We start from the raw sequence: 19,576 nt of genomic DNA on the forward strand, positions 1-19,576 counted from the left end.
CTTGTGGTGGCGTGATGGACAAAGTGATGTGTAGTTCAAAGAAAAATCTTTTAAATAATTTACTTTGGAAGAATACAGACTGGTACATTTGAAATTTTCTTGTTTTCATATGTTGTGGCATCTACCAGCACAGCTGCTCGGTGGGTAGAAAATGTGGACTTCAAAGCTTGAGATCAGCCGTGTAAAGATGAGGCAGTCTCAGATTATTAAGCAATTAGAGACAAATGGAATCCAAAATAGTTTGACTCTAGGCCACAACAGCCCAGCCTGAATTCAGAGCTCCACACCTACCTCAAAGGGTCTGAAATCTATCCTACATTTACCGTGCAGCTTCTTTTCCATCCTCCCACGTCTGGATCCATAACAGGTTCCTTTCTTGCATCCTCTCTGCAGCACATCTTGGATGCCACAGTTAGTGAATACAAAGCTCGTGTGTTATCCCAGGAAGATCCCACATCATCATGCATGATCATGGTGGCTGCTCACCACTCTTACTCATGCAAATTCCTCATCGAAAGGAATGAATTCTTGGACATGAAAAACTGAGTTTATGAAAAAAATGAGAACAGAAATCAGAGGATTCTTAACAATTGGAACTACTGGGTTCTTTTAACATGGAGGTTGTGAAAGTTCTTGTCCAGTTAGACTGGGGCAGCTGGGAATTTGATTGATTCAGAAGACCACTTCTTGGAGGACACCATATGACTTTGGACCTGGAAAAGAATCTTTTCAATACAACAAAAGTTCTTAAAAAAAACAAAGCACCAGAGCCTTTGAGGAGTCCTCAAGTATCTTTTAATTCTGAAGTTTCAAGACAGATGCACGAGCAGTTACACAGCTCAGAGAGAACCTATCTCAGAATGCGAAACCCAGCTGGGTTTGCTATTCACCTGACAAATACAAGTACAGTGCATCCTTGGTTTGGAAAGCTGACATAAACTTATCAGCCCCAGTAAATAAGGAATCTTTTATCAGGCAGGTACAAATGGCCAAAGCAGGACAGAATGGTGATGTGAGCTCTCCTCATTCTGCAGAGCTAGAATGTGCCCTCCTCCTGCCCTTGCTGATCATTCAGTGCTGAGCTACTGTGTGTCCTTCCAGCACATCAAATGGTGATTAGAAAATATCTTCTGAGCTGGGCATACTCTAAAGATATATTCAGAAAAAGAGAATTAAGTTCAGCTATTACCTTTATATTGACAATTTTCTCCTACATTCACTATCATCCAGTGCAGTATGAGCTGCGGAAACTGATGCCATATGCTCCGTGATAATGAAAAAGTAGAAGTGGAAACAAATGGTCCCACGTTACCTCCCATTACGAGAATTGGCTTATTACTATCTGGAGGAATAAGCAACTAGATCTCTTTGCAGTGGAAACAGCAGAAAACTAAATGCATCTATGACTGTCACTGCAAAAAGCAATGGCAGAGATGAAACATGCTTCCCATGCAGCAACACTGTTGGAACAGCTTTAAAATCATCACGATCTCACATGTTACCAACAAATAATGTCATGGTGCTTTTTACTTCAGTGTGGTCTGAACTTTCACTGACGGCTCTGACCTCAGCCAGTGTGAAATCTCTTTTTCCATCCTGCCTTACATCCCAAGGCAAAGCAGCAGCGACAGAGCAAAGCCAAACACCCCACCTAAATCTCCACCAGAATGCCTGTTCCTCCTACAGTGCAACCACTACTGGGAGAACACATTAAGGAAGCATTACATGATTACACATCAACCCCTACCCCAAGAAAACCCCCAAACCAAATTTTAAATCGCATTTCCTTTCTCGCTAGCAGTCACCCAGAAGATACATTCTTTTGCCATAAATTATAACAAAAACACAGAAATCTGAACTTGCAATCTGACAGACTCTGCTGCTCACTGTGCCTGAGCAGATTAAACAGTGGTGATTTTCTTGTCCTTGGTGGCCTGTTTAATAGCAGCCTGCTCACAAATGATCTCCTTCAGCCTCTGCAACCTCATGTTCTGTGTGGTTTGGTCTCCCACACCCGTCTGGCTCCGGTGCAGTAAGTTCAGGGCATAGATGTATTCCAGCTCTGTGTACTTCACACCTTGATCCACCACCAGGTTTAAGAGCTCATCTGCTGTGTTGTAGAGCATCTCATAATATTGCCTGGAAAGCAAGCAAACAACGTCTGGTGAGTATTGATATTTGAAGCTCCAGACCTTTAATTCTATAGGATATCATCAGTGATTATTTTTTACTCAGCATTGCCATGAGCTGAGAAGGTTGCATCAGGTGCTGGACAAGCAGAGCACAAAGGCATTGCTATTTAACACAAAGTTAATATAAAGTGCAGAAGTACATGGGAGCAAACCTCTTACTCTCCCTGCTCCCAACACTCTTGCATACTCAAAACACAAATTATGGGGAACTGAGAGATCCTCTTTGCTAGTTATTACCTTCAGCCAAGATGTCACACTTTCATGCTCTGTGTCTCAATTTCCCCATCTGTACCAAGGTGAAAGATCTCTTGCAGGTCTGTGGTTTAGATAATACCAACAGAAAAGCATCCTGTCCAAGGGAAGCCATGCAAACATACTGTTTTACAAAGCTCCTTTAGGCAGAGGGGGTCCCAAACCTGGGCAGACCCTTCAAAGTCAGAGTAAGGGGAAGGTTCTCCTTTATGACTCCACAGTACTAAGATCCAGGGAGCAGACAATCTTGGCTGTGGGTTTTGGTCTGTTTGGGGTATCAAAACAAGGAAAAAAAAAAAAAAAGAAGTGTGCATGGATAAAAAGTACTGCTTTTTCTAGAGGAACTGGTAAACTGTATAACTTGCACAGATGTAACAGACCCCTATAAAGAAATAAAGGTCTGAAAAGCTTAGGGAAGAAGTAAAAATATCCCTTTCTTGCATTACGTTGCAGCAAGGATTGTTTCAACCAAACGCTGTTACTTCCAGCACTTGCATAACTCCCCCATGCTTCTGCAGGAGAAGGCTGCAGTCTAATCCTTATGTCTTGGTAGGATCAATTATTTAAAACCCAAGAGAAAGGGCTCCAGGAAAAGTTATCATCTCGTTCCCTCCCTCTGCTCTTTGACTGCATTAAAATAACAATCAGGGCAAGCATGGCAAAAATGCATATTAAATTCCTCTTGTTCTTTACTTTGCAGGCTCCTGGGTCTGGTTTAGCTGTGCTTTTGCAGAGCATGCAGCTTGCCAGCAGACTGCAAATCACTGCAGCAATGACTGGAACTGGCTGTAACAAAACCATGTGTTTGCAGCTTCGTGCCTGTTTGTGTGGCTAAGGCTCCTGGGCTTCAGAGCTCTGCATTTTCATCCCCTGTCTCCTTCTAGGCATTGCCAGCTGCTGTGAGATGAGACTTTGCTACTGTGGCTGAAAGACTGCAGCGATATCACTGCTATCATAGACCAGGTGGGATGAAGGGCTTGCACCTAGAGGAAGGGGACTCGAAAACCATCACTTCCAAGAACAAGGACTGATAGGATTTGTGTTCAGTGATCAGAGAAGAAGGAAATGTGTTTGTGCAAGTGAAGGTACACACACAAAGCACAAGAAGCAAATAAAAAATAGCTTCTGCTGATAAACAATAAGCTGAAAAACCAATCAAGCAGTTAGGCTCCACACAAATGAGATACAGAATACAAAATCCTGAAATTGAAGGAGGATGAGTTTTCCAGCATCACCAACAGCACCAGGGGACACTGAGCTGGGCTCTGGTACAAGGACACATGGCTCTCCTTAGAAGCAAGGGAAAATTGGGCAGGCTAACTTTTGCTTCTGGAGAACACAAGATACTCTGTGATTCTGCAATACAATTCTTTTCTCTTGGAAAGGAAAGGGGAACCATGCAAGCTGCTTAAGAATAACATTGTCAGGAGCTGTTCAGCAGCAATTTTGATCAAAAGGATTCCTCAAATCCCCCTAACTTAAGAGAAGGATTCCAGACTGTACATCTCTAAAAGCAGGTGGATATGTAAGGATGGGAGAGATCTTGCATATCCTTGTATCAGCTGCTATTTGCAGATGGCATTTGGGTAATCCCTACAAACTACAAACTCATCAGCTCTTGTGATTCTGATAATGCCAAATGAGGCCAGAGCTTCAGAGAATGACTGAAAATACCTATGGGGTTCAGGTAAGAAGCATTCTGCAAGGCTGACTTGGTCCCCTGGAAAGCCATGGCATCAAATTTTATCTTTTGATAGAACAATAACAAAAGCCACTAAACTCTGGGACTGCACTTCTTAATTCTGGATTCGGAAGGCAGGATACTAAACCAATTCTCACCTCCAGTCACTGGAACAGATGGAGCACAGTTGAACAGTTTTATCTGGGATGCTGCAGAAAGGCCAAAGAGTCCAAATTCGAATAGCAGTACCTACCAGTGGGCTCTACAGCATCCTTCTGGCATCCTGGTGTGCTCACTCAGTGAAGCACATAGTGCCCAGATGCTGCTGTGAGCCTCAATGTGTTAACAAGATTAAGCTGTTTATAAAGCTGTTTCAATACACAGGGAGAAATCTACTCTTAGGTTAACTTTGAGGGTATCGGCAATATCTCAAGTACAGTTATATACACAAAGTATAGAATAAAAACAGTACAGCTGCCAAAGTAAACAGTGAGAATTAGGAAACATTGATCACCTTCAGTTTTTTAAGCTGAACAGATGTGATATGAAATTTTGCTTTTGCCAGTTCTGGTGGGATTTTGGGAAAAACACCAGAAAGCGTATCTTGGCTGGGGCAATCTCTCTGAGATGGAAGGTTCTGCTCAAAACATGGAACTCTTGGACTTCCTAAAAGAAGAACCTAAAAGAATAAGACATCCCTCCTACTTCTATGTTCCCCCAGCCATATTCTCGGAGATACATGAACTGTCGCACCTGGAATGTTTCCCCATTATTTCCCCATCAGGCAAATTTTAAGCTCAGAGACTGTCCAACAAGAATGCAATTATACACAGAGAAAACTGGAGGCTGGAGCTGTGCTACCAGTTTTGCTCTCATGTACTAAAACAGTTTCCAGTTCCTGCAAGATAAGTCCTTCAGAATGCTTCAGATCATTTCCTTCAGAACATTCCCCTCTCGGTATTTTGATTCTCCTCTGCAGCAGGGGATCAGGAGGGAGAAGAAACAACCACAGCCCCTTTGGGCATCTGTCCATCTGATTCCACCTCTATTACTTAAATGCCTTTTGGGTGCATCACTCTGGGGCATAGCCTTGAGCATCCCCTGGTTCTTCAGGCTGGCTCTGTGATGGTGAAGGGCAGGGGAGGTTCAGGTTGTATATTAGGAAAAACTTCTCTGAAAGAGTGGTGAGGCATTGGAACAGGTGCCCAGGGAGGGGGTGGAGTCATCGTCCTTGGAGGAGTTCAAGAAACATGGAGATGTGGTACTTAGGTACATGGATTAGTGGGCCATATTGGTGGTAGGTGGATATTTGGACTAGATGATCTTAGAGGTCTTTTCCAACCTTATTGATTCTATGATTATGACTGGTCAAGGTGTCAATGAGCATCTGGGTGACCAATACTACTTTATAGCCTCCCCTGAGATGCTAAAGCTGCTCTGTCTGCAGCACCATTAGTCAGTGCAAACCTTGTCTTTACTCTGTGTCCTTACAACTGCTTTTTTTCTTAGCCTGTCCCAAATCCTGGGTTACTGCAGATGAATTCCATACCTAATAAACACAGGACTCATCTATCACTCTGTTCAGGATCAGATTATTTTTTAATTAAAAATTTCCTGCAAAAAAAAAAAAAAAGAGCAAGCGAGACAGTACGAGTGAGCAAAAGGTATGCATTTTTAATTGGGAGCAATTAAAAAACTGCCGCTTTGGCATGGCATTGCCTTTGGCCAAACCTTATTTGCATGAGTAATTATTCACTCCATTACGAAGTCTGCTCAACTTTGCCTCCCTTGTCTTTGAAAGTATTAATAAATATTGATCAGACACACTCCTGTTTGCCTTTGCCCAAGCAGCTCTGATGGACTCATCTTCTGATGTTATCAAATAATGAAATATGAAAGAGTGAGTGGGATGAGCCTCTTGTTCTGTGATTTTTTATTTAGGCTCTTCATTTTACTTTCAGAAGTGTATTTGTCCCTGCCATTATAAATGCTCTTTTGATTATCAAGAGGAGGTTGTGAAAAGCAAGTTAGCAAGGGATGGGGGAAATAAATGGATGACAGGTGAGGGAGATCTCTTTTCAGTGAAATGCTGGCAGACTGCTCTGGTTTTTAAAGTTGAGATTTAAAGCCAGGAAGAAGAATTAATATTTATCAAAAGTTGATTCTATCATCTGACAGATGGGTTAATAAATAATAACAGCAGATTAAAATACCTAACTGGAAAATGAATTTAGTTTCCCAAGCCTTCTGTTGGCTTCCATGTGAGCACAGCTAAACATGTGTAAGATGATTTATCCTAAACTGACCATGAGTTTGGGCATCAGGATCCACTGAGCAGTCTGATACTTGAGTTAAGAAGAGAACAGAGCTGATCTCAGGAATCTTTATCCACCTCAGTCAGGAACGTGGCTGATGGGAACAAAGTCACCTGGGTGACTCAGCTCATCAGGGAAATCTTATTTGTATGCTTACTTGCATCATTAGTATTTATTTGCCTTATGCTGAAAAGTGTAGATAGGGCTTGTTGAGTTCATCCCTAAGGGAAATGCATAAATGTAGCACAAGTTTTTTCAGAGTGTCTCGTTCTGGATGCCATCTTCAAGCAATTGGAAGGAAAGAAGACTATTAGTAGTCAACGTGGATGCACTAAGGGGAAATCATGCCCTACCAACCTGGTAGACTTCTGTGATGTCCTCACTGATTGGGTAGATAGGGGGAGAACAGCAGATGTTGTGTACCTTGACTTCAGCAAGGCTTTCGACACTGTCTCCCACAGCATCCTGGTAATGAAGCTTGGTAAATGCAGGCTAGATGAGATAGATGCAAGCTGACTTAGCAGCACAGACATAAGGAGCACAGAGTACAGTCAGAGGCCTGTAAGTAGTGATGTTACCCAGGGGTTGGTGTTGGGTCTGTCTTGTTCAACATCTTAATCGCTGATCTGGATGAAGGGATAGAATCCCACCTCAGCAAGTTTCCTAATGATATAAAGCTGGGAGGAGTGGCTGACTCACCAAAAGGCCGTGCTGCCATTCAGTGACACCTGGACAGGCTGAGAGTTGGGCACAGTGGGACCTGATCAAGTTTGACTAGAGCATGTGTAGAGTCCTTCATTTGGAAGAAATAACAGCATGCATCTCTAAAGTTAAGGGGCTGACTTGTTGGAAAGGAGCTCTGCACAGGAGGACCTAAGAGTCCTGGTGGACAACAGATTGGCCATGAGCCAGCAGTTGTGTCCTTCTGTCCAAAAAGGCCAACAGCAGGTTGGGGTGCATTCAATAAAGTGTGGCCAGCAGGATGAGGGAGGTTCTCCTTTCCCTCTACTCTGCCCTCATGAGGGAGTCCTGTGTCCAGTTCTGGACTCCTCAGTTCAAGAATGACAGTGTACTGCCAAAGAGAGTCCACTGGAGGTCTACAGGGATTACAAGGGGCTTAGAGGAACATCTCTCTTAGGAGGAAAGGCTGAAAGATCTAGGGCTGAAGTCTGAGAGGGAATCTTGTCAATGCTTATAAATACCTAAAGGGCTGAGGTCAAATGGATGGGGCCAAGCTCTTTTTGGTGGTGAGCAGCTACACTTCAAGGAGCAACAGGAAAAAAACTGCAATACAGGAAGTTCCATACAAACACATGGAAGAACTTAGTAACTGTGAGTGTGACAGAACCCAGCCACAAGCTGCCCAGAGAGATTGTGGAGTCTCCTTCTCTGGAGGTATTCAAAACATGCCTGGATGCCTTCCTGTGTGACCTACTTGAGGGGATCTGGTTTGGCAGAGAAGGCCAGACTAGGTGATCTCCAGAGGTTCCTTCCAACCCCAACAGTTTTTTGATTCTATGATCTCTCCTGATTTCTCCTAATTTCCTGTGGAAGTACTGACAATTGCTGTTCTACAAAGGGAAGGAGACATCCATTTGCCTCCAAGACTTCAGTTCTTTAGGATCACAGAATCATAGAATGGCTTGGGTTGAAAGGAACCTCAAGGATCATCAAGTTCCAACCCCTCTTCCATAGGTAAGGCTTCCTGTGGGAGGATGGTAAACACCTAGCTAAAGTCTCCTTTACATTCAGCCTCAGGGTTGATGGTTGTGTTTTGAGATGAGAAGTGAAGGACTGTGTAAGGTATCCAAGATCAAGAGAAAATGCCCTCACTGCCCAATCCAAAGCTCAAATACTGCTGTACCCTTTCTGCTGACTTAGAAGGCCCAGGAAAATCTAACTTCATATGAACATCTTTGTATTAACAACAAATAAATGAAGACATATTACAGATGGAAATGATTCTCAGGTCAAACAAAAAACATCTCATGGGCAAATCAAAATTGCTAAAGCCAATTACAGAATTAGAGAATCATTAAAGTTGGAAAAGATCTCTAAGGTCATCTAGTCCAACTGTTCGCCTACCACCAATACTGCCCTCTAAACCATGCCCTGAAGTACCACATCTCCACATTTCTTGAATACCTCCAAGAATGGTGACTCCACCAGCTCCCTGGCCAGCCTATTATAAAATTGTCCTTTTCTTTCTGTTAAATATCAGTTTTAAAACAAAACATCAACTTGCCTAAAACAAATCCATTTTGCAAAGATGCACTTTTAGTATATTTATCAAGTAAGATGGTAACTTGAACTCTTTTCTTGGGGAAAGGGAAAAAAATAAAGAGGCTCTCATTAAAAAAAAATCTCTGAAAAGGCAGTCAGGTTGAGACAAGATCCTCTGAGGACTATTAACACCATTCTATATTTAAATGCTAATGCTAACCTATAACCCAAGGCCTGCACACAAAAAAGTTTTTCAAAAGATGGCCAGGTAAATTCAAAATTAAATTCTGATTTCCCTGAGAATGACTTGATCTCTTCTTAAGAGAAGGATCTTCAGACAAACAGTGTGATGTTTCAGAATAGAGAATCTTACTTTAATTATTCACTCATTATACAGCTGGGTGCCTACTCTGTAATGATGTGGACAGAAACAAATTCAGAAGGGGAGAACTTGGATCTGGGTGCTGACTTACCCAAAGGGAACAACAAAAAAAAAGTGTTCTGTGCTTTATCTCTTGCACTTTTGGGGGATTAGGGAGTCACTTTTACAATACTCTAATAAGAAATCTAGTAAGATAGTAAAAAAGGTTAAGTATGAAGCACTTACAGACTAAATCTAAACACACACACCCCAAAAAAAAGCACCCACAAGACAGAACAATGAATATGTACTTGAAAAGAAAAAAATGACCAAAGCTGCAGTAATGAAGTCACTTCATTTTGATAAAGGCAGATCTCAATAGAACTATTACAGTCACATATATGGAGGAGGTGAATGAGTGCAAGAAGGGAAGGTGCAGAAAGAAATGAGGTAACTTCGGTTCATGTAGTACAGAAGACATAGAGTTTTGGGTTTGAGTTGAATGAGAAGAGATGCCCATGGGGGATGGAGCTGATGGTTACTTGGGCACCAGAGATGGGACAGGTGGGATAAACAGCAGCATGTTAGATTTTGCAAAGCGAGTTCTCAAAAACTGCAATACGAGTCAATGGAAAATACACATAAACCCACAATTACTGTAATTTCTACACCTCATGAAGATTGCAATGATATTTGCATAGAATCATAGAGTCATTAAGGTTGGAAAAAAACACTAAGATCATCTACTCCAGCTGCCACTCATCTCCATCATGCCCACTAACCACATCCTTCAGTGCCACATCTGCCCTTCTCTTGAACACCTCCAGGGATGGCGACTCCACCACCCCTCGGAGCAACCTGTTCCAATGTCTCACCACTCTTTCTGAGAAGAAAAGTTTCCAAATATGCAACCTGGGCCACCCCTGGCACAACTTGAGACCATTACCTCTTGTCTTATTGCTGTTACCTGGATAAAGAGGCCAAACCCCACCTTGCTACAACCTCCCTTCAGGGAGTTACAGAGTGCAATAAGGTCACCCAGTGATCAGCATTTTAAAACAAGAGGCTGCAAGCATGGATGCTGGGTCTTCAATCATTTTGGGAGCTTATGATAACAAAATAGGAGTTGTTGCTGGAAGGCACCTGCCACATATATCCATTCCCTAAACACTGCCTATCTTAAACCATGTTCCTCAATGCAGGTCATAGCCCTAAAACACAGGAGAGAATATCATTACAAACTCAGGACACTATTCCACAGATGAATGCATATCCTGTTTGTCATTTCTTTTAAAATTTCCTTCTTGATTTTTAATTAATCTGGACCAGTTCTGGGCACAACAATAGTAATGTCCATTTTCTGCCTCCTGAAGAACCCAAAGCACTTACGGGGAATTCAGATGGGTTTAATTGTCCACACAGAAGATTGTCATTACTGTGCTAGTCACAGAGGTTGGAAAAGACCACAAAGAACATCTAGTCCAACCATCTAGTCAACCTTAGGTCCTCTTACAACCAACTAAATAAATGGGTATCTCTGATGTCAGCATAGGGTGAACTATGGCCAAGAAGGCATATTTTTATCTATGGGCTGTAGAGGGAACCTAGAATGAGGCTAAACCAGCCAAAAATGTATGTCCTGTGCTGTGATCTACACCTTCTCGATGTGCACCATGGACAGCCTCATCCACAGCCTCTTGGAAGCCCAAAAGGAGATGTCCCATCACCACGCACCATGACTTGGGTAGGAGGCCACGAGCTGTGTTCCTACAGCAGCAGAACATTAAGAACATTAAGAACCAAAGAACATTAAAAAGCCAAAATATGCAAGTGCCCAGGATGTGAAATGGTTTGCAATTGAAAATAAAACAAGAGAGAAAGAAATAAAGGAGAATTGATAGCATAATGGTTCTTCATGTGGTATCTCTGCAAATTGCAGCCCTTAATAAGGGCACAAATCAGGCACAGTTTGTCCCTCATGCCTTGGGGCTCCATGCCCTACTGGGGACACGTGGCATATGGGGATCTCTGCATCAGATGGCATCATCGTGGATGGGAACGCATGCTTGGATCATTTACAAACCATTCCCTGAAAGACAGCAGCCACCCTCACACTGTGCAGGAATACACAGTAATTACACAGCTTTTTCAAAAGAAGGATAAATCCATTAAAACCCATTAAATGATATTTTTCAAAAACAATGTCTGAGACACTCCTTGTAGCTCCATCCTGGCTGCTACAAGGAAGGACGAAATTTCTCACTCTCCAAATGGAACTTTATAGGGTATTAAATAAGCACCTTCAGCACTTATCTAAATCTTTAATTAGTTCTATAATATACTGATGATATCAAGGCTAATTAAATTTATACAGATAAAGAGCAATGAAATTCTAACCAAGTGAGCTGGAAAGTACATATTAAATAGTAAATTTAATGGTTCAAGCAGATAAATGCAATTTTAAATAAAAAAAATTAAATTCAATTTGCATGTTGTATTAAAATTGATTTTGAGTGTGCAAATGATTGGAAAAAATCTTTTTAATATATCAGTAAAAGTGCTAATCTGGCCTGTTCAAATATCAGTTATTAATGCCAGCATTTGCAAATAAGCTACACACATTTGCATTTTTACTGCATATAGTAAAAAGAAAAAAAATTATCTATACCATATGCCAGTTTATAAAGAATATTAAACAATTTTTCCCCTTGCCTCATGCATAAATGAGAGGAGATGTGGAAATGAATGTAGCCCTAAAGAAGAGAGTGTCAGCAGTTCGATGGAAACTACTGCAGATTGCTCCAGTCAGCAAAAAATAATACAATCTTAGCTACCCTTTGGGAACAACCATTACTGTGAGGAAAAGAAAAAACAACAAAAAAACAACCAAACCCAACAACCAGTTTTATTTAGGATTAAGTGGCTTGGAACCAGATAAAAATACCCCAATGTTGTAATGGGGGAGATGTTCAGTGGTGCATGTTTGCTGATTTTTAATATAAAGGGGAATGTTCGGTGGGTAGCGATGGATGAAGGACACATCTGCTTGAGGCAGATCAGGATGTAACACGTAAACTGTGAGGTCCACCAAGCCAATATCTGCCTGTAGTAGACTGAGGTTGACCCTCGGTGCTTCAAAGGAGGCCTGAACCACTCGCTGGTGTGAAGCAAATTGCCAAAAATCCTTGAAAACTCCTGTTTACATTTTTTTTTCTTGCCATCTTTGTTCGTTTGGTTTGAACGCTGTAGTAGCTTCAAGAGTTAGGAAATAGAGCTTTTATGGCTAAGCTAATGTAAAAATCGGTGTGTAATCATTTGTTTGTTGAACACATTGATGCCTTCCCATGCAAGAGTCCTTGTTTTTAGATTCACTTGCCTCATAGCACTACCATGTTTTCTCCTGGTAGCACCATCCATTATCTTGTGCAAGTCTAGAAACCTCTGTGATTGAGGAAGCACAGAAGAACAGAATCATAGAAACCTTACAGTTGGAAAAGACTACTAAGATCATCCAGCCCAACTACCAACCCATCCTTACCATGTCTACTAAACCACATGTCTCAGTGCCACATTTACCTCTTTCATGAATAAGCCCAGGGAGGGAGACTCCATCACCTCCCTGGGCAGCCTGTTCCAATGCCTCCCCACTCTTTCTAAGTTTTTTTAACATCCAGTGTATTGATTGCCACTTGCTCAACACTGGGCAAGATCTATCCAAACAAGCAGGATAATAAAACCATACAGCAGCCTCAAACCCTACCCATGGGCTCATCAGCAAGGAGTTACCACCACCATGACCTAAGGGGATTGAAGGCAATGACCTCCCTCCTATGAATGGACAAGGAATGGCGTGAGGCCCCACCATGCCCACTAACCACGTCCCTCAGTGCCACATCTCCATGTTTCACGAACACCTCCAAAGATGACGATTCCACCATTTCCCAGGGCAGCCTCTTCTACCACTCTTCCCAACAGTACATTTTTTCTGAATATCCAACCTGGTACAACCCAGTTAAAGCCATCTCCATGCTGGTAACCCCAAAGCAGGGCCAGCTTCACCACAAGTCTCAAACTTTGAATGTCCTCCAGAGACAAAAAGCGCATTTTCCTGGTGATTCTGAGAATCTGCCCATTTGCATGCTACAAGGGAAGGCAGAACAAATCTCATGCAGCGTGCCAAGCATTTAACAGATTGCAAAAAAACACAATCATTTACCAAGTTGTGTTGGGCTTAAGAAAACAACTGAGAACACAAAGACACTGAATCTTATTATAAAATGATGCATTTTACATATTGCTTCTTCATAATACAAGTGCTCCTCATGAAAGCGTGGAATTTGCTATTATTTGCACTTCTTTTCTTTTTCTCTCCGTTCTTGCAAACAAAACAACACAATGTGGAATCTATCTCTAATGTATGACTTCTGCACGCACTGGAGGGATTCACTTCATCTTTAGAAGTCAATGCACTTATATGACACTTAGTGGGCAATATTGGTGGGTGGTGAACGGTTGGATTAAGTAATCTTAGAGGTCTTTTTCAATCATAATGATTCTAAGAGTCCATGACATGACATGCCATCTGAATTTTCTATCCTGTATGTACTATTTGATCTCAAATCTGGAATACAAATTGTAAAATACAAGGCAAGATTTACAGCCTTCAATAAAATCCAAGTAAGAGATGACACACTGCAAATCATTTCCTGAAAGTGATACATATTAATGTATGCTGGCATCATAAGTATAGATTCAAACACAGTGGTCTGGATGTAATTATTTTAATATCTTGCTAAAATACAAGAATTAAGACTTTCAGTCTTCAAGTGAGTGCATGGATTTCTCTTGGTTGTCAAGCCCAGGTTCATTACAGGACAGATTTAATTGCTGCATCAGAGTTTGTGTGTTGATACTCTGCATCTGATATGTGAAAGTTCAGGGATGCCAATCAGGCACAGTGCAGATGCCACTCTGCAAAACGTTCTCAGACAGTCTCCATCTGTCAGATATGGTAATAGTTGCACTCAATCAATAATTCACCTCCTTAACTCTGTGTTTCCTGCATTTGAGTCAGAATTTTTAATGTCAGCCTCACCACAGGACCTTCCTTGGGCATACAAGAACTGCCTGATCTGCATTCCCCTGTGGGTTTCTGTGCCATGGAGTCAGTCACCTTTTGCAGCTGAAGAACCATCTCTTAGTTTACTCAGTTCTTTCCTGATTTAGCTGTAAAAATCACAGCTTCTCCTTGCAGTCAGCATTTTCGTCTCACAGGTTGGAAGCCAGAGGGTGGTTAGGACGTTCAAACCAAAATCCAGCTCACATGGACCACAGTTTATCTGGGAAAGCTCATGATGAAAGCCACTAAGGTGGCAGAATACAAAAAACAGGATGCTACTGTATGAACTTGAAGAGTTCAGTAGTGACCTGGAGCTGATCTTCCGTGATCCAAAGCTGCAGCAAGGCAACTTGTCCTCATATGAGGCAACTTCAAGACTGTAAGAACATGATTAGAGCCCAAAGCCAGGAGATGGCCTCATTGGCGGTCTCTGTGTGAGGCTGTGGCTTCTTTGTATACTGATCAGTGGTCCTTTGCTCTAGAGAAAGGCTCTGTAGAACCCACAGGAAATGGGAAATAGAAAAACTGGAGGTGAGAATATTCCCTAGCAGGAAGACAAATTACCACCCTAATCATCAGTGCTTTAGCTGAGAAAGGAAAGTTCCCAATGTAATTAAAGAGCTTTTCATCAGCCCCAGCTCTCAGGATCTTAAATGTGGAACAACAGCCTTTGAAATTTCGTTGGCCAACTCAGATTTGGAATGTGACACAGGAAAAGAAATCCCAGTAATACTGAGAGAGTTGTACACTCTACTGGCTATGTAGGAAACATCACCCAGAATGGCCTGCAGATTCCTGGGCCTAAATGATCCTCATCCTCTAGATGGCAACACAAGGAGCATAGAGAACCTAAGGTCCTTGAGCTTTAGGCTGGGTATTAGGAAAAACTTTTCCAGAAGAGTGGTCAGGCACTGGAACAGGCTGCCCAGGGAGGTGGTGAAATCACTGTCCCTGGAGAGGTTCAAGAAATGTGTAGATATGGTACTGGGAACCTGGTTAGGGGGCAATATTGGTGGTAGGTGGACGGTTGGACTTGCTGATCTTAGAGGTCTTTTCCAACCCTTATGATTCTATGGTTCTATGTGTTCAGTCCTTAAGCAGTTGAGTGTGACTGCCATGCCTAGAGCACATGACAAGGTGAGCACAGGTACTGGTACAAGCATATTTCATAGAATTATTTCATTTTTCATAGAATCATAGAATGGTCTCAGTTGGATATTGGAACATGTTGGCAGTGTTGTTGGTCACAGGGATCCTAAGGTCTGCTCATCCCTGCAGAATAAGACAAGCACCCAGGGAGCTGCCATGTAATGCAGGATCTACCAAAAGTCCATCTCCTGGTGTCCCAACTCTGTCTGTGGCCAATAGTACCTGCCCAGAGAGAAGCAGGTCAGACAGTGATCAGAGAATCACAGAATCATTAAGGTTGTAAAAGACCTCCAAGATAACAGTCCAACCATCAGTCCATCCCTGCCATGCCCCCTAACCATATTCCTCAGTGCCACATCTCCCCTTTTCTTGAACACCTCCAGGGATGATGACTCCACCACCTCCCTGGGCAGCCTGTTCCAATGCCTCACCACTCTTTCTGAGAAGAAATATTTTCCTAATATCCAACCTGGATATATAACAGTGATGATTCCCTGGACCACTTTCCCAGTCACTAAGGACTCGCTGAGTCAGAGAGATGCCTCCAAGATACTTGGAGAAATGCTCTTACTTCTATAGGCACGAGCTACATTTCTTGGACTTCCTGGTTATGGAGAGATTTTCATACATAACTTAAAGAAGATGAAAACTTGTCTGGCTCTGCAGTGTGACTTCTACCCTGCACCCTACCATTCAGATGTCTTGCTCCTCCCTAACCCCATCAGTATGGCATGACTCGATGCAGCACTTTGCTCATTTTCCTTCTTACAGAAATTGGCCCTGTGCCACTGCCACCCACTGCTCCTTTGTCCTCACTCATGTGACTCTGAAAACCACGCTTTCCAGAACTGGCCATTTCTGTACCATTTTCTTTCCCTATCAGCCATGCCCTGCCAACTGGTACACCTTCCAAGTGAAGCATTTCTGATTCCTGGGTGCCAGCATGTACACTCTGCTCCCAGGCTCAATTTAAGAGAGAGACCCCTGAAAAAGATATGACTTCAGTGCATGAAAAAGTGATGAGTAGCAATTCTTAAAAAAGGTATCACACTGCACCAATATCTATGGCTTCTGAGCAGATTACTGGGTATGAAGCATTGCAGTTTCTAATGAGATCTGACTGACAGGGTAAACCAATCTGCTACTTAAAGACTTGCTTGTGTCTTTCTATCTGTGGGGCTTGTGTTAGAAAGAAGCAGCCTACTGTGAAAAAAGCAGGACATTTTTCTAATTGCTTCCATTTGCAGGCTGGAGGTAGGCAATAGAGATGCATTTCAAGCTGACAATCCAATATTTACCTTTATATCAGCTGCAGACAAATGTCTGGGAAGACTGTTCTTTCCATACTGATGGTCTTTCCTTTCTTTGCCTTTTTTTGGGGGGGGGGGGACTCACACAAACTTCTCTTCTTATGATATCTCTCCTTTCTCTAATAGCTGTTTGCTGTGCATTTACATGGAAAGTCCCCCAGAGGGTAATGACACCTGCAGCACAACTGCACACCTGCAGAACCTGCTGCAAAGCATGGAAGCAGAAGGCAGTTTCTAAAAGCTATTTTTTGAGCAGTATTTGTGAGGGCTCAGACATGGGGTTTGCATTCACGTATGCTCACAGGGATATGCGTTCCTGTAGGATGACTCTGAAGGTTTCTTCAGATTTGATCTGCAGCCTGGAGGCAAATTTTGACCTCTTTTAAATAGTGTCATAGAATAGAATCATCACTGAATCATAGAATGGCCTGGGTTGAAAAGGACCACAATGATCATCGAGTTTTAACCCCCCTGCTATGTGTTGGGTCACCAACCACCAGACCAGGCTGCCCAGAGCCACATCCAGCCTGGTCTTGAATGCCTCCAGGGATGGGGCATCCACAACCTCCTTGGGCAACCTGTCCCAGTTTGTCACCATCCTCTGTGTGAAAAGCTTCCCCTAATATCTAACCTAAACCTTCCCTGTCTCAGTTTAAAACCACTCCCCCTTGTCCTATCACTATCCACCCTCGTAAACAGCCGTTCCCCCTCCTGTTCATGTGCTCCCTTCAAGTACTGGAAGGCCACAGTGAGGCCTCTCCGGAGCCTTCTCTTCTCCAAGCTACACAAGCCCAGTTTTACAAGCCCGCTCCTCCTTTTCAGCCATTCTGCTCGTGTCTTGAATTAAAAACAGCATGTGTTTGCTCTGCAGGGGAGCTGTGCCACTCCATGCAGCATGCACATCGGTGAGAGCCGCACCAGCTGAATGACAGCCATCTGCCATCAATGTGTGAGTCAGGACAAGAGGCTTTGCCAGGCAGTATCAGGGATGTGCCACAGTGATGCAGGAATGGAGAAATGCTGCGGTCCTCAACAAGGGATGGAAGAGAAGTTGTGGATGCCTCATCATCCTTGCAGGTTCTCAAGATCAGGCTGGATGGGGCCCTGGGCAACCAAATGTGGTGTGGGGCAACCAATCTATGGCAAGGGGGGTTGGAACTTGATGATCTTTAAGGTCCCTTTCAACCTAAGCCATTTTATGATTCTATGGCATTGCTTTCTATTTTGGCACCCTTCTAAGACTGTCTAGTCCAAATGTTCACCTACTATCAATATTGGCCACTAAAGCATGTCCATAATGTACCACATCTCCACAGTTCTTGAATGCCTCAAGGGATGGTGACTCAGACACTTCCCTGGACAGCCTGTTCCAATACCCAACCATTCTTTCATGGAATTTTTTCCTAAAATTCCACCTGAATCTCCGCTGACACAACTTAAGGCCATCACCTCTTGTCCTGTCACTGTTACCTGGGAGAAGCTCACCCCACCTCGCCACAACCTCCTTTCAGGGAGTTGTAGAGGGCAATAAGGTCTCCCCTGATCCTTCTCTTTTCCAGGCTGAACAATCTCAGTTCCCTCAGCTGCTCCTCATAGGACTGTGCTCCAGACCCCTCATAGCTTTGCTGTCCTTCTCTCGACATGTTCCAGGGGCTCGATGTCTTTCTTGTAGTGAGGGGCCCTAAACTGAAGAAGTACTTGAGGTGCAGCCTCACCAGTGCTGAGTACAGACAAACGATCACCTCCTGCTCTGCTGGCTGCAATCTTTCTGATGCAAGCCAGGATACCATTGGCCTTCTTGGCCACCTGGGCACACTGCTGGCTCATGTTCAGCTGAACATCGACCAACAGCCGCTGATTCTTTTTCTCTGCACAGTCTTCCAGCCGCTCTGTCTCGAGCTTGTAGTGTTGCCTGGGGTTGTTGTGATCAAAGTACAGGGCCCAGAAGTTGGCCTTGCTGAATTTCAGGCCACTGATTTCAGCCCATTGAGCCAGCCTGTTCAGATCCCTTCTGCAAAGCTTTCTTACCCTCAGACAGATCTACACTTTCCCCAACTTGGTGCCATTTGCAAACTTACTGAGGGTGCACTCCATTTCCTCATTCATGTCATCAATAAAGATATTAAACAGGATGGGACCCAATACCAACCCCTAGGGAACACCACTCCTGACCGGTCGCCAGCTGGGCTTAACTCCATTCACCACCACTCTCTGGGCCTGGCCATCCAGCCAGTTCTTTACCCAGCAAAGGGTGTAAATGTCCTAGGCACGAACTGCAGCTTCTCCAAGAGAATACTGTGGGAGACAGCGCCCAAGGCTTTGTACTGCAGGCCTGGGTAAACAAAACAACCAGTTCCAGTTGGACAGTCAAAATTTCCTGAACTTACATTAAGTGGCTGCAGTTCCACACATAACTGGTCAGTATTTCCAGGGAGACCAAAGTCACTAAAGGTAAAAAGTAACAAGAAAAACTTCTACAAAGAAAAATCCTTTCCCTTTAATTACCATTAGCAATGCAGCATGACAGAAAGAGATAAACACACATGCACCTACACAAATAAGGAGCTTGGGAACATAAAGTAATTACTTTGATTTTTTTTTTTTCTTCCCAGCGACATTCAAAACTTATTAGTCTCAAGAAACCACATATCAGCAAAAGACTGTCACCTCAGGGATAAATGAGGAATTTGTAATTCATTTCCAGGAGAATATATCCTGATGCTGTTAATGCAGAATGGGAAAGCGCTGTAGCCAAGCCTAAGAGCCAAAAACACTTCTTAAAAATGTTTATTCGCATCTTCCTGAGCTTGTGTCCCTGGAAATGTGAATGCAGGCTTTGGCTGGCTGAGAAGTTCACCTCCATTGATTGTTTCACTAACACACCAAGAACCAAGTGGAGAAAGTCAATGAAGTCTCTCTGTTTTTTCAGTCCATTTCCAGTGTAGGAAAATTGAATTAATCTCTTTACTTGGAG

General features: G+C 43.0%; 1 protein-coding gene across 1 annotated transcript in view; it reads right to left on the reverse strand.

Moving 5' to 3' along the window:
• Positions 1 to 772: 772 nt before the first annotated feature.
• The window catches only part of EXOC4 (exocyst complex component 4), a 392,686-nt gene continuing 373,882 nt past the window's right edge, over positions 773 to 19,576 (reverse strand). Inside the window, exon 18 of the mRNA XM_010710270.4 lies at positions 773 to 2,139. Coding sequence (XP_010708572.2) covers positions 1,902 to 2,139 — 238 coding nt within the window. The 3' untranslated portion in view covers positions 773 to 1,901. The remainder of the gene's footprint in view (positions 2,140 to 19,576) is intronic.

Source organism: Meleagris gallopavo, chromosome 1 (assembly GCF_905368555.1).
Source record: "Meleagris gallopavo chromosome 1, MGAL_WU_HG_1.1, whole genome shotgun sequence".
In the NCBI taxonomy this organism is placed as follows: Eukaryota; Metazoa; Chordata; class Aves; order Galliformes; family Phasianidae; genus Meleagris; species Meleagris gallopavo.